Below are 21,089 nucleotides of genomic sequence, written 5' to 3'. Positions count from 1 at the left end.
GTGACACGGTGAACGACTGGTTAACACATTTGCCTCACAGTTCTGAGAACCCGGGTTCAAATCCGGCCTCGCCTCCAAACTCGTGGAGTTTGCATGCTCTCCCCGTGCATGCATGAGTTTTCTCCGGTTACTCCGGGTTCCTCCCACATTCCCAAAACATGCATGGTAGGTTAATTGACGACTCTAAATTGCCAGTAGGTGTGAATATGAGTGCGAATGGTTGTTTGTCCATATGTGCTCTGTGATTGGCTGGCGACCAGTTCAGGGTGTATCCCGCCTCTCACCCAGAGCCGGCGGGGATAGGCACTAGCACGCCCGCGACCCTAGTGAGGATAAGTGGTACGGAAAATGGATGGATTATTGTTAGCCTTATCAGCAATTCTATTTCGACTGCTAAATTTAGAAATGTTCACTCTATTACCATGAGACCCATTCTCAACATGTCTGTGTACTCCAAAAGTTGAGTACACGTGGCCCTCAGAGTGCCAAAACGCTTTTGATAGTGTGAAAACCCTTCGCATTGCTTGTACTAGAATACAAGGCTGCAAAAATTTATTTGCCAATGGCTTGTCCAGATTATGGGCACCCTTTTTTCGTTTTTTTGGGGGGGGGGGGGGGGGGACTAGTAAGCAAACCCACGGTTTGCATTTTAAGAGAGGGGATGTATGGCTCCTAGTATATTCTGGCCAACAAACTGATGCAGTGCTGTGTCTGCTGGTCTCTGACTGCTCCTCCCTGATTGGTGGTCCTCATCACCAACTCAACCCACCAATCGGCCCATCCCTCTTGTTGGTATGGTACCGCAGTCTTTTAAATGAACTGCACACTTGTTAACAATATTAAAATGGTATTTGTGTAGCACATGTCGAAAGTTGGGATTCATATGGGTTTTGTTTAATCTCTGTGTTAAGGTATATTAGGTTGTGCTGTGCCCTTATCGGTATGTTATTCTTCAACTGCTATTTCAAAGTTAGTCCCTTTCTCCGTCACAAATTATCCAAAAGGCTCATAACATGTTTGGACTTCTTTAGACAGCAAAGAGTAAATAAATCAACAGCACCTCTGCTATTTGCAGCCAAGTGGTGCACCCCATTGCATCGAAGGGTGATTCATCAACAATCAATAGCTCGCTTATTCAGTACAAGTCTCACATTATGTTCTTTGAATTTGTGATAAACACAAGCAACACAAATGCTTATCCAACTACATTTACACAATGATCCGCCAACGCTACAAAAATTGCAGATGTTGCTGATAACGTGATGCTTGTATGACCACACAGCTACACTAAATTGCAGGTGGCTTACTCACTGACATTTGACATGAATTTATGCTAATGCTCCAACAAGGACAGAGTATGCTGGCTGCACAGGAAAAGAAAGGAGACCATCTGAGCTCCACACAGGCATCACTCAACATGTTGACGGTGTTGATGAAACCTTTCAAACTACAGCGCAGTCACTTATCGACTGACTGCTAGCGCAGCAGGGTGCTGATGGCTCTTAATCAATTAGCGGGGGCTGTTTCCAGATTAAACCTTAATACGCTGGAGGCCTGGATGGGTTTATAACTGACCTATGGCAGGGTGGTATCACATTGTTACATTTCAAGATAAATTTTAACTGAAATGCAACAGTTGTAAGGCAATAATGATGGCCTCTGTTTTATGGATAGCCACAAAACACAGATTAGGGGTGGGGGAAAATAAAAATAAAAATGTGCAATATAGTATATTCATGAGCACAGCCTCGAAATTGGTTTCAGTTAAAAGACAAAGCTGCAAAGGGACAAATTACACAGTAACTTCAACATCACACATCAGCAAACAGGTCCCAATCACCCATGCAAAAATAGTTACGGCATGCTGTTCTGCTGATGGAGGTGTGTGTGTGTGTGTGTGTGTGTGTGTGTGTGTGCGTGTGTGCGCATGCGCATGTATGTGGGAGAAACAGTTGTGTGGTTCTATGTGTGCCGCAACTCAGCGCAGCCTACACCAAATCTGCAGAAATCAGATGGTAAAACAATACTGTACGATAAACAATTGAAGCTACGTCTTCATATCACATCACAACAGTTACACACGGTGAATCCACTTCCTCATATTAGTCAGTGCGGAGCGAAACATGTCACTGAACAGTTTTGCATTCAAAGTCACATATCCTCCAGGCACGGCAGCACAACGTCACACAAGCAGCCCAATCATCTTACCCGTCGTCCTCTGCAAAACTACCCTCCTCAGCCTCAGGCACGTGACTGTTGGAGCAAAGGTTGGAAGAAAAAAAAAAAGAAAAAAAGGAAATAAAAACTGATCATTCATGGATTTTGGATGCTGATCATGGGTTATTATTATGGGATGGTTTAGGATGCTAAATTGTGATGGATTGGCCCACGATGTAATTATATTTGGATCACAAGACCATATCAAATGTGTATTAGAGCTGGCCCGCCAGTATATAGCACATACGCCACTAATATTACAAATCCCAGAATGCTTTGCTAGTGTGTTGGCCCATCAGTCTAGACCGGCGAGCGCCCCTTCCCTTTCTCTTGCAGTCGTTAGCAACTATGCTACCAGTCTCCTCGAGCAAATTTACACTTCCCCTTCCCAAAAATGGCCAAACGAAAGATGGAAAACAGTTAACTTCCAAGACAGGTGGGAGGCAGATTGTCTGTTCACTAAAGTAAAAGACAGACCTGTTTGCCGTGTGTGGAGCAACGTGGCTGTAACAAAGAATAGAACATACCGTATTTTCACGACCATAAGACGCACTTAAAATCTTAAATTTTCTCCAAAATGGACAGAGCAACTTATAATGCGGCGCGCCTTATGTTTGCACCGAGTTCCAACATCTATAAATGTTGTATGATGAGCGCTCTGCTTGACTTAATTTTTTTATTTTTTATTATTAGCATTTCCTGCCGACACGCTGCTCACACAGAGGAAAAGCGGACGTGGCTGAGGACAGGGGAAGAGTGCGTGAAGTAGGATGCTAAAGCCACGGGGCCCATTAGGTATATCGCGCCGGGGTGTTTTTTTTTATTTATTTTTTTATTAACCGCTTGACTGACTGGGAGCATTTCCGGGGTGTGCATTGTGCAAAAAGACATTGGTTTGACTAAGGACCCCTGAAAATGTCACCTACGAAGAGACACGCTTACGAAGCACAGTTTAAACTGCAAGCTATTAGTTACGCGGAGAAACATGGGAATCGAGCGGCCGCGAGATAATTCAAGATCAACGAATCCATGGTTCGCAAGTGGAGGAAGCAGGAAAACCAGCTTTGCCAAGTCAAGAAGACGAAGCTGAGTTTCCGCGAAAAAAAAAGAAAAACAAAACACGGAAACAAGGCGAGGTGGCCCGAGTTGGAAGACCAACTCGAGCAATGGATTAATGAGCAAAGAATAGCCGGGAGAAGCGTCTCTACAGTCACCATTCGACAGAGTGCAATAACTCGGGGCTTGCCATCGTTCCGGGACGCTTGACGAACCGCTGGACATCCGTGTAAACAGGGCGTTCAAAGTGAAGTGAGCGGCGTGGGAGCCATGGATGACAGATGGCGAACACAGCTTTACTAAGACGAGGGGGCAGCGCCGGGCGAGTTACGCCGCAATTTGTGAATGGATCGTGGATGCTGGAGCTAACGTGTCTGCTTGCACTTTTGTTCGAGCTTTCGCACGGCAACGAGACTGACTCGAACCTGCCGTGTTTGATTGAGAACTTGCCCAGCTGTTCATTTCGGATACAGAAGATGAGGACTTTGATGGATTTGTGGATGACGATTGATCAGAAAAAAATAACGTGAGTACATTGTTAAATACTTCAATAAAGTACAACCGAACTCAGTTTTGTTCCCGCTGCCTTTTTAAAAAGCGTGCATGCATGCTACCGTATGTTTTAAGCTAGCGTATGTTTTACCATGCCTGCTATGTATGCCTTATGTATGTGTTAAATACAGAAATGGACTCCGTAACTGAGACTGCGCCTTTTAATACAGTGTGCCCTATGGTCGGGAAAATACGTTAATTGTTTTTTTTTTTTTTTTTTTTTAATGGCCTTTATCAACTCCTAGGCAGGGAGGCAGGGACTGTTAATTGTTTGAAGTTTGTTTTTTTAATTGAAGAACATTCTTATTTTTTTGGGGTTGTTTTGTTGTTGGCCTTTGAAAATGGCCATGTTTATAATATTAAAGATTGTTCAATCCAGATTCAGTGTTTCAGGAAAAATCAAGTTTGTTGTCATATGATAAACTTTAACGCTACATTTCTTCAGAGAAGGGTAACATGCAAATCGCAGTGATTTTTCATGAAATATTGAGTTTGGCCCGCGACGTTGTCCCCATTTTAAATTTTGGCCCACCGTGAATTTGATTTTGACACCCCTGGACCACAGCAAGCCTCTTAGTAATGAAATTTACAATTATAGTGTTAAACTACTGTAACCAACTCTAGTCTAATTGCAGACATTTTTATTAATGAATTTGATGTGATATATTCATATATAATACATATTCATATATTTAAAACAATTTGATCAATATATATATTTTTTATTGTGGCATGTGTCTACATGTAATTGTATCATAGTAATGCTGAAAATTCATGTCACAATGCCTGTAAGTTCACTATATAAGCTGTCACTCGAAATGTTCAATATAAACACGTAAAACCGAAGTTCTACAAAGTTTGATGTGTCCGAGGCCAATAGTGAACGTACGCACCAGATTTTGTGTACATGCACTTTCATTAAGGATTCATTCAAATGTATAATAATTACATAATCATAAATAATAATTTTAATTATGATAAGCATTTTGGTAGCTGCTGTAGCTAGCAAATGAAATCTTAACTTATTGATTCAGAAGCTGGAACATATATTTGGATATCAGCGTCTATATCCTGTATACGTATTTTTTTCCCGCTTACTGCAGATGTCAGGCTTAGGAGGATTGTGTGCACTTCACTCAGCTAAGCAACATCTCTCCTTGAGATTTGGACTGCATTCCAGTGGAATTAATTAATGTCTACACCCTCGGGGCCGACTTTATTAATTACAGCAGCCCTTCATTTGTGGAGAGGAACACATGAAGGCAGTTGTGTCAGTTCTTTAGTGTGTGCGCGTGTTTGTGTGTGTCAGCCAATTACAAGTTACGACTTCGCACGCACTTGTGCTAAAAATTTTCTTGTGTTTCCCTTGAAAATAAATAGTTTAGTATCAGTTAATGCCCAAAACTCAAACAGCAGAGTTTGTTTATTCCAGATGAAGATGCACGCAAAGTCAATTAGAAACAACAATGCTAAAGATATCTGACGTCACCTTCGGCGAGAGGTGAAATAGGAAATCTGTGATGGGAATAGACGGGAAAATGTCACATGACAAAGCAGGCTTGTGTGTTGTGGGAAAAATGAATGTGCAGAGATATGTCACTAAGTCGTGGATGTCGTTGAAACTTTGCCACATTAAAAGTCGTCTTTTCTGATTTGCATCCATCAGTTGGAATTAAAAGCAATATCTCTGGCGAGGATCTGGCAGAGACTGCAGGCTGACTGAAGTACGTCGGGAAGAGGATTTGCCCCCAAAGGAGGACAGACATGACCTCATTCAGTTTGAGTACTTTAGACTCGTGCCAATTAAAAATAAATATTTTAAAAACCTAGTTTTAAACTCCGGCATTTCACCATCAGCCCCTGTAAGTAAAAGTAATGTACTGTATATAAAAGCAAGGATGGGCGTAGAATATTTATGTCAATCAATCTAAAATGGATTTTACAATTTGGCAGCAACCAGCAGCGGGCCTACGTAGTTCAGGCTGCCTAAACCGGCTGCAGAAGAAGCCTACATGAAGTTTCCTAGCTGTGCTAACCACATTTTTACTAGATACCAATGGAATTTTACATCAAAGAGTTTGATTTTGTTGTCCTTGGTTTGTGTAAATTGAAAGTGGTTTCAGTTTTGAGTCTAGAGGCTCCGCTGCCTTTCTCTTGCATCTTTGTGCCTCAGTTATTCTTTTGGGCAAATGAAGAAACTATTGGAAAATGATTTCTTAGACTTGCTTGGTATTTTCGAAAATGATAGTGTCTGATACTGTTTCCTGAATAATATCTCAAGGAAATCCAGTTGAATCATATTTCTTTGTATTACTGATGTCCATATTTCTTTGCTACAGTCCTAATCAGACCTTCTTTCTATCCTTTCATCTGCACGTCATCAATCAAGCATTTAATTGAATTCTAAAGGGATTAATCATGCACTTTCGTGCCCAAAATTGCTAGCTTGAACACTTCACACTCAAGCTACAGTGTTAACAAGAAAGTGCTTTTTCTTCCCAGAAGAGTCAACTGTGAGGGTGGTTTAATGAAATGAGTGCGTCTGCTCATGGCAAAACAGGTGCAGATGCTTCTCTGCTTTCCAAAATGTTGGACAAAAACAGCACGAGGGGCATCAAATATCTATGCACCGTTTATGTACAGTTCAGTAGCTCAGAGAAAGCCGCTAAAGATAAGTTGAGGGAGGAGAGAAAACACCACATGGACTGACGAAGGTGAAGGTGACAGTAGGAAGTAAGAGGGCATGAGGAGAAAAAGGGGAAGTAGAGCGGGAGGGGGATTACGTACCCGTAGGCCACTCCAGCAATTGTGCACTTCTTAAACTGCATGACATTGCAGGTCAGCGTGCCCGTCTTGTCAGAGAAAATATATTTCACCTGCATGAGTGAAAGAGGACATTCAAGATTGAAAGCCATCATAACGTCAAAGATAAAGAACATTGCTTTTATATTACCTGGCCCAACTCTTCATTCAGATTAGAGGTGCGAGCCATGGCAGGTGTGTTTGTAGGCTCGTAGATCATATCAGTATCCTGCCAAGGTCACAAAGAACAATCAAATCAACTCGGATGGGACCGTAACGTTTCCAACCGGCATCCGCCAGCCTTCATCCCCCCCTTAATAAAACAAGTTCACAACTAACAGAACTAAATGGCACAACTTCATCAACATTGAAATATGAGATGGGGTTTTTTTGGACCAGGTTTATATGTCTCGGGTTGGATACCATTCAAAATCAAAATGAGTTCTTTCTCTGGCAAAGAGAAAAAAATCCCACGAAGTTTGGAATTAATTTTTTTCCCCTATTACCAAGAGATATGATTCCACAAAGCCTCAGAAAGATCATCTGAAAATGATGACTGATAGATCGAGCAGTAATGAGATCTGACCTTTGACTTCAGCTATGTCAAAAAGAATTTGAAATGTGGACTCATCAGACCACATCAGACTTTTCCACTTCGCGTAAAATAATCTGATGAGCTTGGGCCCAGAGAAGCTGGTGGATTTTCTGGGTGTTGTTGTTATATGGCTTTCGGTTTGCACGGTTGAGTTTCAACTTTCATTTTCAGATGTTGCAACGATTGTTATCTGACAATGGTTTCCTGAAGTGTTCCTGAGCCCACGTGGCAATATCCTTTACGCAATAATGGTGGTTGTTTATGGACTGCAGCCTGAGGGATCCAAGGTCACGGCCATTCAATGTGGTTGTTTTTTTTGGCCTTTCCGCTTAAGTGCAGCGATTTTTCCAGATTCTCAGAATCTTTTGATGATATTATGGACTGTAGATGATAAAATCCCTAAATTCCTTGCAATTCTACATTGTGAAAGGTTGTTCTTACAGTTGAACTGAAAAGCCCAAAAACATTTGATCCACCACAGAAGTGTTTTTGAAAAGCCAAATTTGAATAAAAAAAAAAATACTAATAATATATATATATATATATATATATATATATATATATATATATATATATATATATATATATATAAAATCACCATGTGTGTAAAATAAGGGTCTGAAATCATGAACAATAAAGGCTCTTCCTCGAGGTGCAGGACTGGCTGGGCCTGTCTGCTTAAGGCGCTGGAGACAGCCCTTCGCGTATAGCGAGTGCTATGTGCTCAGTGTCTGTAGTCAGCTACTGGCTAAATAACATGTGCATGATTGTTAATAAACACTCAACTTTCCCGTGTATCTGTTATGTGGGGTGACCCACACACAACATCTCCTATTAAACGACCCCGCCATGGTCGAGCAAGCTCCTGAGCTTTTTAGCTTGCAGGCTAGCGAACATAATCAGAATCAAAATCATCTTTATTTGCCATGTCAAAAACACACAAGGAATTTATCTCTGGTAGTTTGAGCCGCTCTAGTACGACAACAGACAGCCATTTTGACAAAAAAATGCTTTGGAGACATTCATTCATTCATCTTCCGTTCCGCTTATCCTCACAGGGGTCGCGAGTCTTCAATTAACCTATCCTGCATGTTTTTGGGATATGGGAGGAAAGCAGAGTACCCGCAGAAAACCCATGCAAGCTCGGGGAGAACATGCAAACTCCACACAGGCAGGGCCGGGATTTGAACCACAGTCCTCAGAACGGTGAGGTAGATGTACTAACTAGTTGCCCACCATGGCGCCCTCTTTTGAGACATAAAAACACACTTCGGAGAGTCACTCGGCAATGAAAGGTTACCGGTAATGTGGTAATGCTGATACAATGACAATTGTGCAAATGATGCAGAGTCCTCTTGCAAATTAGAGCAGTTTGAAATGACTAATAGAGCAATAATCTGGTAGAGTGACAATTGTGAAAATGGTGCAGTCTTCAAGAAACTTGAAGGTCAGCGGACAAAGATGTTATGGGGTCAGTTAAAATACATAACATATAAACAATGCAAATATGAAATTCATGCAAGTCACTTCCAGCAAGTTGTCAACTATAGTTTAGCTAAAAATTAGGTTTTTATTACGTGTATTGAGCACTCCCCTAATAAACTCGAAGCTCAACACACCGGGGTGTGGTTATTCTATGCACCGCAAGGGCGACCGGAAGTGACGTTGCAATTGCCAAACACACCGCGCTACACTCTTACACAATGGAGAGCAACGTGTTTGAATATATATATTAATAAGAAGATTTTGCCAATATTTTTTAGCAAGACTATATGTATTATATATATATATATATATATATATATATATATATATATATATATCATATTTTATATTCATATATGTTTCAGTGACACGGTTAAGGCTTTTACATAGTATGCAGTATTCCTATATATTGTGTGCCCCTCGCTCGAGTAGCTTTATAACACGCCACACAGAAAGTTTTTGCCGTGTCTGTTGGCTTGTCATATCGGCAAAAGTACAGAGGACAGTACAGAAAAGTACTGTGTGGGTCTTTTTTTTTTTTTTTCCTACTGCCCGGTGCATAACCATAATAGAGTCGTAGGTATATACAAGGAAATCCTCACCTCTTGTCTGCGCCGCTTCGCTGCTGCACCATGGCGGCTGCGAGATTTAGTTCTCTTGCTGGCATTTGAGGTCCCGATGGCCATAGTAAAAATAGTTGGCACCGTAGCTGGTTTCAGCCTCTGCCTAACTACACCGGTGTATCCAATGCTTTCGGTTAAGTCTTCCTCAAAACACACCAGTTTGAAGTGATCAGCACAGCGTTTGGAATGCTTGCTAGGCACACGTAGCTGACCACGTTTCTTCCCGTCGATTGAATTCAATTAAACTACAACAAAACTGATATCATTGTTTTGGCATTAAAGAAAAGATGATTGCTGTTAGTAAATACTTGGAGTCAATCTCTTTAAAAACCAAAGACCAAGTCCGAAACCTTGATGTACTGATAGTTTCCGACCTGACTTTCAACAGTCATCAAATCAATTACTAAAACTGCCTTCTACCAGCTGAAGAACATATCCAGAGTGAAGGCGTGCATGTTCCAAGCAGACCAGGAAAAACTCATCCATGCTTTTACCTCAAGTAGACTTGACAATTATAATGGCCTTCTGACTACACTCCCCAAAAAGAGCATTAAACACCTGCAGCTCATTCAGAATGCTGCATGAGTTCTGAGAACAAAGAGGTCAGCTTTAGAATAGATTTTAAAGTTCTGCCACTGGTCTATAAATCACTAAATGGTTTAGGTCCTGAATACATGAAAGAAATACACATGGAATATAAACCCATTAGTGCTCTGAGATCTACAGACTCAGGTCAAATAGTGGAGCACAGAGTCCAAAGCAAACATGGTGAAGGAGCATTTAGGAGGAAACCAACAGAAGTGACGTCAGACCCAAGTGTGAATGTTTTTAAGTCCAGGTTAAAAACTCTTTTTTTCCTCATGCTTTTTACAGCATTTCCACTTTTACATTATATTTCCTGCACTGTACGCCGTTTTAATTGTATTTCTATTTTTCTCTTTGTTTTAAATGTTTATAAGTTGTTTTTTGTTCTTTTTAAATGCTTTTAATCATGTTAAGCACATTGAGTTGTGTATGAAATGAGCTATATAAATAAATTTGCTTTGCTTTATATTCTGATGCTTGATGACTTGAAAATTATGCAGACTGTCATTTTTATCAGCCATTTAGGAAAATCAGGGAAAATACTATTTGCATAATAATTTGAAACACAGTTTAGTGCATTTTAGGTTCATCTTGAAATTTCAGCCGAAAGCGGAATAACCCATATCTAACTTTTTGTGAAAAGTATATGTGCTATTTGGAAATAGATATTTCTACTTTCACATTTTCAGACTGAGAAACATAGACGGACATTTCTACTGCTAAATACTTTTTTAATAATAGCAAGTTTGTTGTGTGTTTAAAAAAAAAAAGTTTGCTGTAAAAGCAATGTGCAAAATACATATCAGACAAAAAAAAACAAACACATATGCGTACATATGTGATGGCTTAACCCTCGACTCACCCAATTGATGAAGAAGGCCTGGGTGAACTTGATGACCTCCAGTGTGACCAGAAGGCTGATGGGGATCAGATTGTTAAACAGGATGATGAAGGTGAGGAAGTTGAGGCCGAAGTTCGCTGCCCCACCATCTGTCAAGGGGAGACGGGTATGGACACAGGAAGTGATACACAGGAGTCTTGTCAGCGCCGGTTTCCCGAGCATCCGTCGGCTAAATGTTAAGAGCCCGCAGCTACTTCCAGCCAATGGTCTCTATTATCCCAAAGCAGGGAGTGTGTTGGGCTAACACGGAGCATTAGCTGGAAATTAACCCATCCTTTCACCCATGAGTCAAATTTAACGTCCCATAGATTGACAGTGTGGGACGGAGGTCTCCATTGTTTTTAGTGTCGCAGCAGCAGCCTTGGCATCCAGCATGATCCAGGCAATGAATTCCAAATGAAGCACTATGCAAAATTATATCGCTCCTTCACCCTCCCTGCCTTCCCCACCCCAAAAAGTGGCAATGATCAACATCGTCCCCCACGGACACCAAACATGAAAACAGGAGGGATGTCATTTACCTTTCCACAGCTTGCGGGAGCTTGCAAGATTTACCTTCCTCAAGCCAACTTGACCTTAGCATTGAGAGGGAGGGGCCCCTTGCCATGACATAGCAAAACAGACCAAAACAAACAAATGGGTGGCGGGATGGTAGCTATACTGCTACAGGCACAACAAATACAGGGAGTCACAGAAGTGTGCGTGTGTGTGTGTGTGTGTGTGTGTGCGTGTTTGGGGGAGGGTGAAGGGGGGGTTGGGTTCAGACAAATGTACTGGATGCTGTCAAGACAAAGGAGGGGAGATTCAGTCCATAGCACATTGCCAACCAACAAGGAGTGTAAAAGAGCGGGTGGATGACGCCGGCGTGTTAATGATGGCCACTGCATCGCCACAGTGTTAGGTCCCTTCACTCAAGAAGTCGGCTGTTTGGTTGCGAAGAACACTGCAGGGCATGCGCAAACGCAAAACCACACCGGGAGAGTACAGTGATACCTGTAAAGTTGAATGCCTTTAAAAAGTTTTCTGAATTTAAACATATTTTTCAAGAAAAATATGCCTCTATAGTGGGACTTTATTGTTTGGTCTCACATTTGGTGTGAGACCTCAGCTCAGCAGGCGTAAGAAAACTAATTTCAGGTATATGTTTAGCTTTTAGAGTGACACTAATTACAAAAGCTAGAATGTCGTCATGAATGTCATGCAAGGCTCGACAGTGAATGTTTAGTTTCTTTAACTGTTTTTGTGACACTTAAAGTCGCTGTAAAATGAAAATAAATGCCTTGTAAATTTGACACATCACATTTCACAATTCACAGAGACTTTTGTAGCATGAAAGATCAAGTACTCTCCACTCTCAAACGCTGTGGGCATGCTCGCTGAATGCGCTGAAACAGTGCCCTGCTCAAGTTTCAATCAAATCCCAATATAACCTGGAAAAATGTCAGCTTCTTCATCTAGCATCTTTCTTATCCCTAAACATAACTACAAAATATCAGTTTGAAGCAGGGGTGCCCAATAGGGAGATCACCGTCGACCGCAAAGGGAGTGTGGGTCAATCCCAAGGCATTAAAAAAAGAAGACACAAGCGGCAGCTTTTCTTTTTTTTTTTTTTTTTTTTTTTTTTGGAGCTGTCACAGTATTATTTTTTTTTTTTACACTATATCATTTTTGAAGTGTGTTTGCCTCATTTCATGTCCCATCGCTAAAGACCAAAGAAGGGAAACGTGGAGCGACATTTTTGGAGTGTTCATAAAAGCGACGACACTGACTTCCCTTCAAAAAGCAAGGTGTGAAGGACAAAGGTCAAGGAACTTTCATTCCACCTGCCCGGACAGCAGTCATTTTTCACACAGCTAACTTCAAAATCAGAGGCAGCCACTTAAGCATCATTCCAGGTGAGTCACTTCATCATTAAGAAGAAGAAATCCTTCCTAGGTGGCAAGATGGTAAAAGAGGCATTCGTTGAAGCAGCTGACCTCGTTGTTCCGAGGCTTTAAAAACAAACCAAGTTAAATTACATGCATTCATATTGACATAAATTTCTTTGAAATGCAATAAAAAAAGATTGATTGTGTTTAGCTTTAGAGGTTCCATTGTACTTTGAAATATTATTTCAACCATTACCAACCATCATCAACCAGTCATAACAACAGGTTTTAGCCGAAGATGCAGTTTATTTATTTATTTTAAACTTAGCTCAGTATGCAACCCCAATTCCAATGAAGTTGGGACGTTGTGTTAAACAAATAAAAACAGAATACAATGATTTGGAAAAACAAAGTTTATCAGTTTCAACATTAAATATCGTGTATTCAATTAAATATAGGTTGAACATGATTTGCAAAATCATTGTACTCTGTTTTTATTTATGTTTAACACAAAGTCCCAACTTCATTGGAATTGGTGTTGTATATGAAGCTGAGGACTTCCCCAAAATAATAGTAAAAGCACAAATAAACGGCTTTTTGGTGGAACAATGCCATTTCAGCATTTGACTGACTTTCCATTTTACTGAGTACAATCCAGGCGGTTGCCTGATTGCATGAATATTTACCAATATGCACTCTTTGGCCTCAATCTGCATTATGTTATCGCAGTGTACAGGTTTAATGTCGACGACTGCCATCCTCAGCACTCTGTGACCGCTCAAAGTCACATTAATTATTCACCGGGCTTCAGTGACATACGAGCCTGCGGGATGCACTGTGCGGCCAGCTCACACAGATTCTTCTCTTTGTCTATCTCCTCAATGTTGGCAAATGGTGAAGCTATAATAACTTTGTTTTATAGTTTCCTGTGATACTAAATAATTTGAAAGGCTTTCCACCGCTCTCTTTTGTCACAGGCTGGACAATGTGCACTGGAAAGAGTCTCAACAAACTCCTTATGGAGGTACAATCAGTCTCAAGATGGACCCTTGCTTTATGACTTACACTGCCCCTTAATCATTTTAAAAGTGTTTAAACCCCTCACCAAAACCAATAGAACACCAATGGAGCACCGTGTAAAAAAGGGGTATAGTGTAAGTCATAATGCAAGTTTAAATCGACCAGGACACAACCTCTCCGACAGGCCTATCAAGGCACAGAGTAATGGTCAAAGTACCACGGTGATCACTTTGCATACCAGAACTTCATCACACCACAACAGCTAATGATTCTTTTCAATCAACCAATAATAATTATAACACATCTGACAAAAAACCTCTATTATGAGGAATAAAAGGTTGGAGAATTCATGCAAAACCTATGAAACTGTGGCAAATCACCATATGTACTTCCTATAAATTGAAGCGCACCAAATTAACATTCAAGAAAAATCGGGTAAAATTCAAACATTCATTCAATCTAAATTTCACTTCAGCTACCGCAACCATCCTTCAACAAAAATGGTTCTAAGAAATGTTATTTACGGGTGTAGAATCAAGACTGACTAATAATCCCTGTAAAAGTGAACATCTAATATGAAAAAGAAGTTCTGGGTTAGTTTATGGAACAATAAAATCAGAAAACCAATGCTTGAAAATTGGTAGAGCACAGAGGACTAGTCCGCTGTCCGAGCAGTCTTGCTTAAGATTATCCCTAAAATTTTGAAAATTGGTTAAAAAGTGTTGTTTGGTCGAGTTTAGGCATGTTATGCCAATCACTACATCAATTTATAGGTGTAAGTGACCACAATTTAACCCAGCGGGCATCCTCCAATTGTTTATAACACTAGATTATGTACCAATTAACAAAACAATCAGGTTCCAATATTGAGGCAACATTAAGTTAAACTGCTAATTACTCTTTAATTAAATAATTGAATTGACAAAAAACATCACCAAACTTAAAATACATTTTGAGATCGCAACCACTGTAAATGAGCAAATTAGCGATCCAAATAAAACTTTGACCAGTGTTCTGTGTAAAAAACAAAATATTTCTTTGGTGGCCGATATGGCAGACAGATGACTATAAATCTATTTTAATACCCAATTTTGCCTGGAAACATTTACCGGCACGCTAGACAATGACGTGTTTGCATGACTCCCCTTGCCTTTTGTGCGGTGGTTTGAAAAGATTGAGGCAGAGGCATTTCTAAAATGTCAGCTCCTGCACCACTTTGTGCTCAAGCCATAAACATGTATGAAGCCTCCTGCTGCGAACACCTTCCGGACTATAACCTCCAGTCAATCACTGGAACAGAACTGCTCATTCTGGAGAACAATGAAGGATGGTTGTATAAAGCTTGGAGTTGCAAAGTGTTCCATGTGGCACAAAACAAAGGAAGGTATCAAAATAAAAATGGAGGAAACGTGAGACACTGTTTGCATCAGGCACTGAAAATAACTAGACGAAAGTGTAAGAGAGCTGGAGGGGAACACCTATTGTTGGATCCCTGGTATGTGCTTGTCCACGGGAATGGGCCCATACAATGTTTGGCAACCGTATACGGGGCGAGGGTAGGGGGCCTCATTTGCTTAGCAAAGGCAGAGCTTCAGTAAGGGGTTAGTAAAGGGAGGTCATTCACGGATGGCCAAGGCTTTTAAATGGTTGTTACCTGGAGCTGTTAAAAAACGACAACAAAGAAAAACAACAAAATCAAACACAACATTAGAAAGGGAACAAAAAAAGTACAGCAGCGCAGTGATATTCAACCATTTCTCACTCAACACATCTATGCATCAGTTAACAGGGAATCTGCTAATTCCCACATTGCCACATATTTCACTTGTTATGAGAAACATTGTTTAACTGAGGCAACGTAACAAAACAAAAAGACACGTACATACCAGCATTTAAAGAAGTAACTTAAAACAACAAAGAAATAAGCTGATATGGACACAAGTGAGATCAAATATGTGCAATGAAAGGTGGCGTGTGGCCTCAGGGGGGACTCTTACAGTTGAGGTCCATGTACCAGGCGTCATTGCCGCACCGGTACTTCCAGATGGTTTGGCCCACGGAGCAGACCAACGAGATGGCCAGCAGACAGCCAAACAGGACAAGAATCTGAAAGTTGGTGATGCGCTCCACATTGGACAACTTTAGCGGTGGCCGAGTGGAGTTCTGAAAAGGCAAAAAAAATAATAATAATAAATTAAAAAAAATTTAAAAACACATTAAAAAGGGCAGGTATCGATGTCAAAATATCTGATAAGTATGTTTGGCCCTGATTTAGTAGAAATAATAGCAAAGAAAAGAATTGTATTTCCATATAATAATAATAAAGTAGAACCTTATTGGGCACACAAATTCAAGATTTTAACCACATAAAAATGGAATAGTGCAGTAATTAACTTCCACAAAATGTTTCATTGTATTTCTTTTACCATAATTATCCAAATTTATACAGTACTTAATAATTTTTCATTTGTATTCATAACTCATATCTTTGGCATTGTAATCATCTATACAAATTCATATTGTGATTTTTCATCTATACTTAAAAATTGCCATCTAGATCATTACATTTACAATACCGATATACTGTACCAATATATTAATATACTTTAAATTACATCTATCCATTTTCTGTACTGCTTATCCTCACTAGGGTCATGGGTGAGCTTGAGACTATCCCAATTGACTTTGGACCAGAGATGTGGAGTACTGTACACCCTGACGCAGATCGCTGCGTCCTCTTCTGCATATAGAGATGTCTCCATACTAGACTATTGCACCGCTTTTAAAGGGAATGAAAGAACCCGCTTCAATTGGACAGGATTTTAGTCGGCTGTGAACACGCCCAGACCAGCGCACACGTCCCACTTTTAAATGCGCTGCGGGTACGCAGGTCCCCGAAATGACCAAAACCGGATTTAGCCTGCCGCAGAGTTACACCAAGCGCAGCGCTGGATTTGTGCGCGTCACAAAATTGGAGCCCTTAGTCTCAAACATGACATACTGTAGTTTTTCCAAATAAGACATTGAAGTGGTACCTTCTGGTGCAATGTTTATCAGTTTATCTGACATTTTGAAACGGTTAGACAAAGTTTAGACTCATAATGTATAGTTTAACTTTTGAACACATAAGAACACTGACTTGTGAACAGTTTCATCTTTATAATTTTAGACTTTTTAATGGAACACTATTATGAAACACTATCGTCTAAATTGTGCACATTTGTCATTAGGTCAGTATGGCATGTTTTCCACAGACTCTATACATATAATGAAGCAAACATTGTTTAGCATTTATTTAAATTTCATCATGTTTTGTTTTCAGTTCATTATTTGTGGAAAAACAAGTATACATGGTTAATTCCAAAATAATGATCTATGGCAGGGTCCCCACGTTGGCTAAAACGTGGTGCTCATGGGCACCAGGTACCCCCCAAGGACCACATGAGTAGCCCTGCAGGCCTGTTCTAAAAGTAGCTGTTATTCTAAAAATAATAATCATAATAAATACCGGCAATTAAAAGTGAGATGCATCAAACTTTTTTGTTGCTATTGTTTTGTTTTTTTAAAATCATACCTCACCTGCATCACTGTAATTCAGAAATGAAAACCAAGTATAGTGCAAAAGTCATGAATCAAAGAATGACACACTACTTACTTTATTCTGATGAGAGCTACAATTCTGCCACGCCGCATTTACTTCAAAATATACAAAATATTTCACGATTTTTAGCCGTTATATATGGCCGGCAAAAATTTCAGACTTCCTACAAATTCCACACTTTTTCCAGACCGTAATTTCCGGACTTCCCAGTAAAATAATTATAATAATTTGTGACATTTGAGTATATAAATGTGTATCATTCTGATTGTTATGCCATTATGTCACAAAATAATTTCCCCCCCGTGTTAGATTTCACACAAAGTCTGCACTTACAGGGCTCTACACTACCCTTTGCACTGGTGCAACCAACTTTTTCTTTTTCAGTTGGTTTTCAGTTGGTGGCAGCAGCACATGATTTTTTTACCTCCCCATTTTTGGGGAGGTACAGCATTACCATGCATGCATGCATAACATACTGTCTCTATACACACACTGTGTACAACCCCAATTCCAATGAAGTTGGGACGTTGTGTTAAACAAATAAAAACAGAATACAATAATTTGCAAATGATGTTCGACCTATATTTAATTGAATAAACTACAAAGACAAGATATTTAATGTTCAAACTGATACATTTTATTGTTTTTAGCAAATAATCATGAACTTAGAATTTTATGGCTGCGACACGTTCCAAAAAAGCTGGGATAGGGTTATGTTTACCACTGTGTTAGATCACCTTTTCTTTTAACAACATTTTTGCCCTACAAAGGGTAGCAAAGACTATAATTGTTGTTCTTTATTTCCTTTACTAATCCTACTGTATACTGTTACTACTAATAATAAAAGAGCTGAGCTTCACCATAAACTATCCTCAGTTGAGACTAATATCGTTTCACTCCAGTTCTGTAGGCTATGGTAATTCGAATTGCAACTGTCAAACTAATCAAGGTGGAGAAGATATGCCTGCTCTCTTTCATATGTTGTACCTGCATGAGCTTTGTGTCATGACCCGTGTAGACCACCACACCATGGACCCACTGTGTATTCCGTAGCTGGGCTCCTCTTAGTAAGATCTGGTCCGGACCCAGTGGCAGTGTGCTGTCGAGAGAGAGGGGGAAAAAACAAACAAACAAAAAAACAATATACACATATCAAGACTGCATATAGTCTTTATCAAAGGCTCACATTTCCCCTGACTTTATGTTGGAATTTATATTGTGGCTGGTCTGTATAGTCAGATGCTGTACTCAAGAAAAGTCACTAAGTTTTGAAAAAATTTACAAGGACACTAAGGAACATGACGTTATTAAGCCCTCTAAAGGCCATATTTACGTCGGGAAGTTGCTTACTCAGGGAAGCTTTTTAGTCCTTGGATGGTCAAATCATAATGTCATAATGCTGCAACTACTCCCTCATAAAAAAATATTTTCCTTCCAGTGGCACAGTCTTTGAACAAACACATAATTGAATTTGAGTGAACCAGGTGCCTTCAGTAGATGATGCACTCATCGAAGGGCTAGTGGATCAGTAAAAGTTTCATATCTAAACGTGTTAAAATGGATTATGCAAAGAGCTGTGGGCTTTTCAAACTTGATGGGTGAAATAACATGCTGTCCTTAACCTTCCTGAACCTTTTCAAAGATATTACCCCTTGGCAGGGCATCTTTTAGGGAGAGAGAGAATAGACAATGGTCTAATTGTAACTTAAGTTATCCCAGTGGTTCCCAAATCTTTTTTGCGGCGCCCCCCTTTTGGAGATGAGATTTCAGACCCCCCCCCCCCCCTCACAGTTTTTCAATAAATAGGCTTACAAACATTATTCCTTGGGAATCAACAAAAACATGAACAACAAACATAACTCCAATAATCACTGCAGTGGTCACTTTTACAGTTGAAAAATTACACTGGCGAGTTTACCAAGCCACCAAGAATAAACAAAAACCTAAACATTTTTTTTCTGCTAAAATTTAACCTCTTGAATTCCTGCAGTCATTTCAGTGGCTGGTGTTGGCTTGCTTTGTGCTGCACATTTTTTCTAATCGTGGACACAACAGTGAGACAGCCACTCGAAGTTCATTTTCAATGTCCAGCTGTGACCTGTATTTGGTCTTGATTGAGGCAACTGCAGAAAACCCTATCTCGCACAAGTAGGATGTGGCGAAAGGCAGCAGTGGCCATAGCTCAACTGCCTAGCAGGTAGTAGTTAGAAAATTTGCTCCATCTGCTGGGTGTAACTTAATAATGAAAAGTGTTCATGGTCGCCCCGCGCCCCCTCTGTCATAACGCCGGGGGGCCCCTAGGGGGCGCGCCCCCCAGTTTGAAAACCACTGAGTTAACCAACCCAGACCTTAACAAATGAGGCCACCTGTGTCCATCCAATCGGATGTTCCCCACAAACTCGTACAGATGACGGTTAGGGCACTCGCACTCCATCTTCCCTGAGAGATGGATTAGGCTGTCGATGTCCTTCAAGTCAGACGTCACTTGGAGACCCTGTTGATTTTGTAATTTTGTGTGTCAAAAACAGAAACACTGCCAAAATGTGTCTCTTTCAAACAAAAAAAAAATAAAATAAAGTACCATAGTTACCTGTCTGATTTTAAGGTTAGTTTCGCCATCTAGATTAGATGTTTCGATGTAGCACATTCCCTGCGGTTCACTGTTGGGGCAAGAGGATGACGACATCAAACCAGTAAAAGGGTTGTTAATAATCTATAAAATATATCCATACATGAATAGCATCTAATCCAGGGGTCACCAATGTGGTGCCCATGGGCACCGGGGTAGTCCCCAAGGACCACATGAGTAGCCAGCAGGCCTGCTCTAAAAGCAGCTCACCAGGGATGGGACATTGTGATTTTCGAGGAATGTTGTAGAAGTGATCATTCAAAAATATAATCACTGCCAGAGAGCAATAGAAATATTGTTGCATATTATTTATCTGTTTCCTAGTTATTGTGAGAAATCATTAACATGATCAGTGCCTTTGCGTAAATGAACATCATTAATAACAATGTAATAACATTATTAAAGGTAATTTGAGCAAATTGTTATTTCAGAAGTGTGTATCAAACTGATAGCCCTTCACATTAATAAGTACACAGGAAGTACTTCATGATTTCAAAAAGGTTGGTGACCCCCTAATTTTATGTTACAGAATAGGAAGAACAGTGGTGCCGAGAGATATGCGTTTAATTCATTCCTTGGCAACAACACGCAAGTCAAAACACTCGTATCTCACAGCTCATATCTCGAAGAACTCTCAAGTTGGGTCACTTGTATCTCAAGGTACCACTCTAAACGTTCGTGACGATTTTAATAAAATATCTACACTACTATAATAATTAAGACGAGGTTGCTGCGCACCAGTGTACTTAAAGGTTGTACTAATGCAAACAGTTTGAACAATACTAATCTGCAAAGGGGCTGAGAGAAGAGAGAGGAAACTCCAAAGTGGCGTGATGCAAGTGAGAGGGCGTGCAGCGCACAAGAAGCAGAGGAGACAAATGGGCTTCTGACAGATTTCGGGCACAGAGACAGCGTTAGAGCATGCCAGGCCACTGTTAGCTACTCTTTGTAAGCAGTTCTTTGTTTTAGAGCGGGTTGGTCCAAATGTAGAAAGGAGGGGGCATCAAGGAAGGGCAAGACCAGGGTTTACTGCTCTTTGCCCATCTAGTATGTGATTGCTACGAGGCAACTTCTAAAAAAATTACAGTAGTATTTACGTGACAACTGTCTTATTAAAGTCAATCAATTTAGTCTAGACCCAGTGCAGGTTCACTT

The 21,089-nt window shown here is 40.3% G+C and overlaps 1 protein-coding gene across 10 annotated transcripts in view; it reads right to left on the bottom strand.

Annotated features, from left to right (window-relative positions):
* The window catches only part of atp8a1 (ATPase phospholipid transporting 8A1), a 165,533-nt gene that overhangs the window by 95,489 nt on the left and 48,955 nt on the right, over positions 1-21,089 (bottom strand). For 8 of the 10 annotated variants that reach the window (XR_009769247.1, XM_061686715.1, XM_061686714.1 and 5 more), the window contains 8 exons: positions 19,896-19,965; positions 19,672-19,799; positions 18,293-18,404; positions 15,702-15,867; positions 10,778-10,905; positions 6,779-6,856; positions 6,613-6,701; positions 2,209-2,253 (listed from right to left, as the gene is read on the bottom strand). Coding sequence is in view for 9 of the 10 variants with exons in the window: in XM_061686715.1 (XP_061542699.1) it covers positions 2,209-2,253; positions 6,613-6,701; positions 6,779-6,856; positions 10,778-10,905; positions 15,702-15,867; positions 18,293-18,404; positions 19,672-19,799; positions 19,896-19,965 (816 nt within the window). In the remaining variant the exon portion in view is untranslated. The remainder of the gene's footprint in view (positions 1-2,208; positions 2,254-6,612; positions 6,702-6,778; positions 6,857-10,777; positions 10,906-15,701; positions 15,868-18,292; positions 18,405-19,671; positions 19,800-19,895; positions 19,966-21,089) is intronic. The other 2 variants (XM_061686716.1, XM_061686712.1) reach the window with 1 other exon arrangement.

Source organism: Phycodurus eques, chromosome 9 (assembly GCF_024500275.1).
Source record: "Phycodurus eques isolate BA_2022a chromosome 9, UOR_Pequ_1.1, whole genome shotgun sequence".
In the NCBI taxonomy this organism is placed as follows: domain Eukaryota; kingdom Metazoa; phylum Chordata; class Actinopteri; order Syngnathiformes; family Syngnathidae; genus Phycodurus; species Phycodurus eques.
Note: the sequence above shows the minus strand (reverse complement) of the source record. Positions and strands in the feature narration are given on the sequence as shown.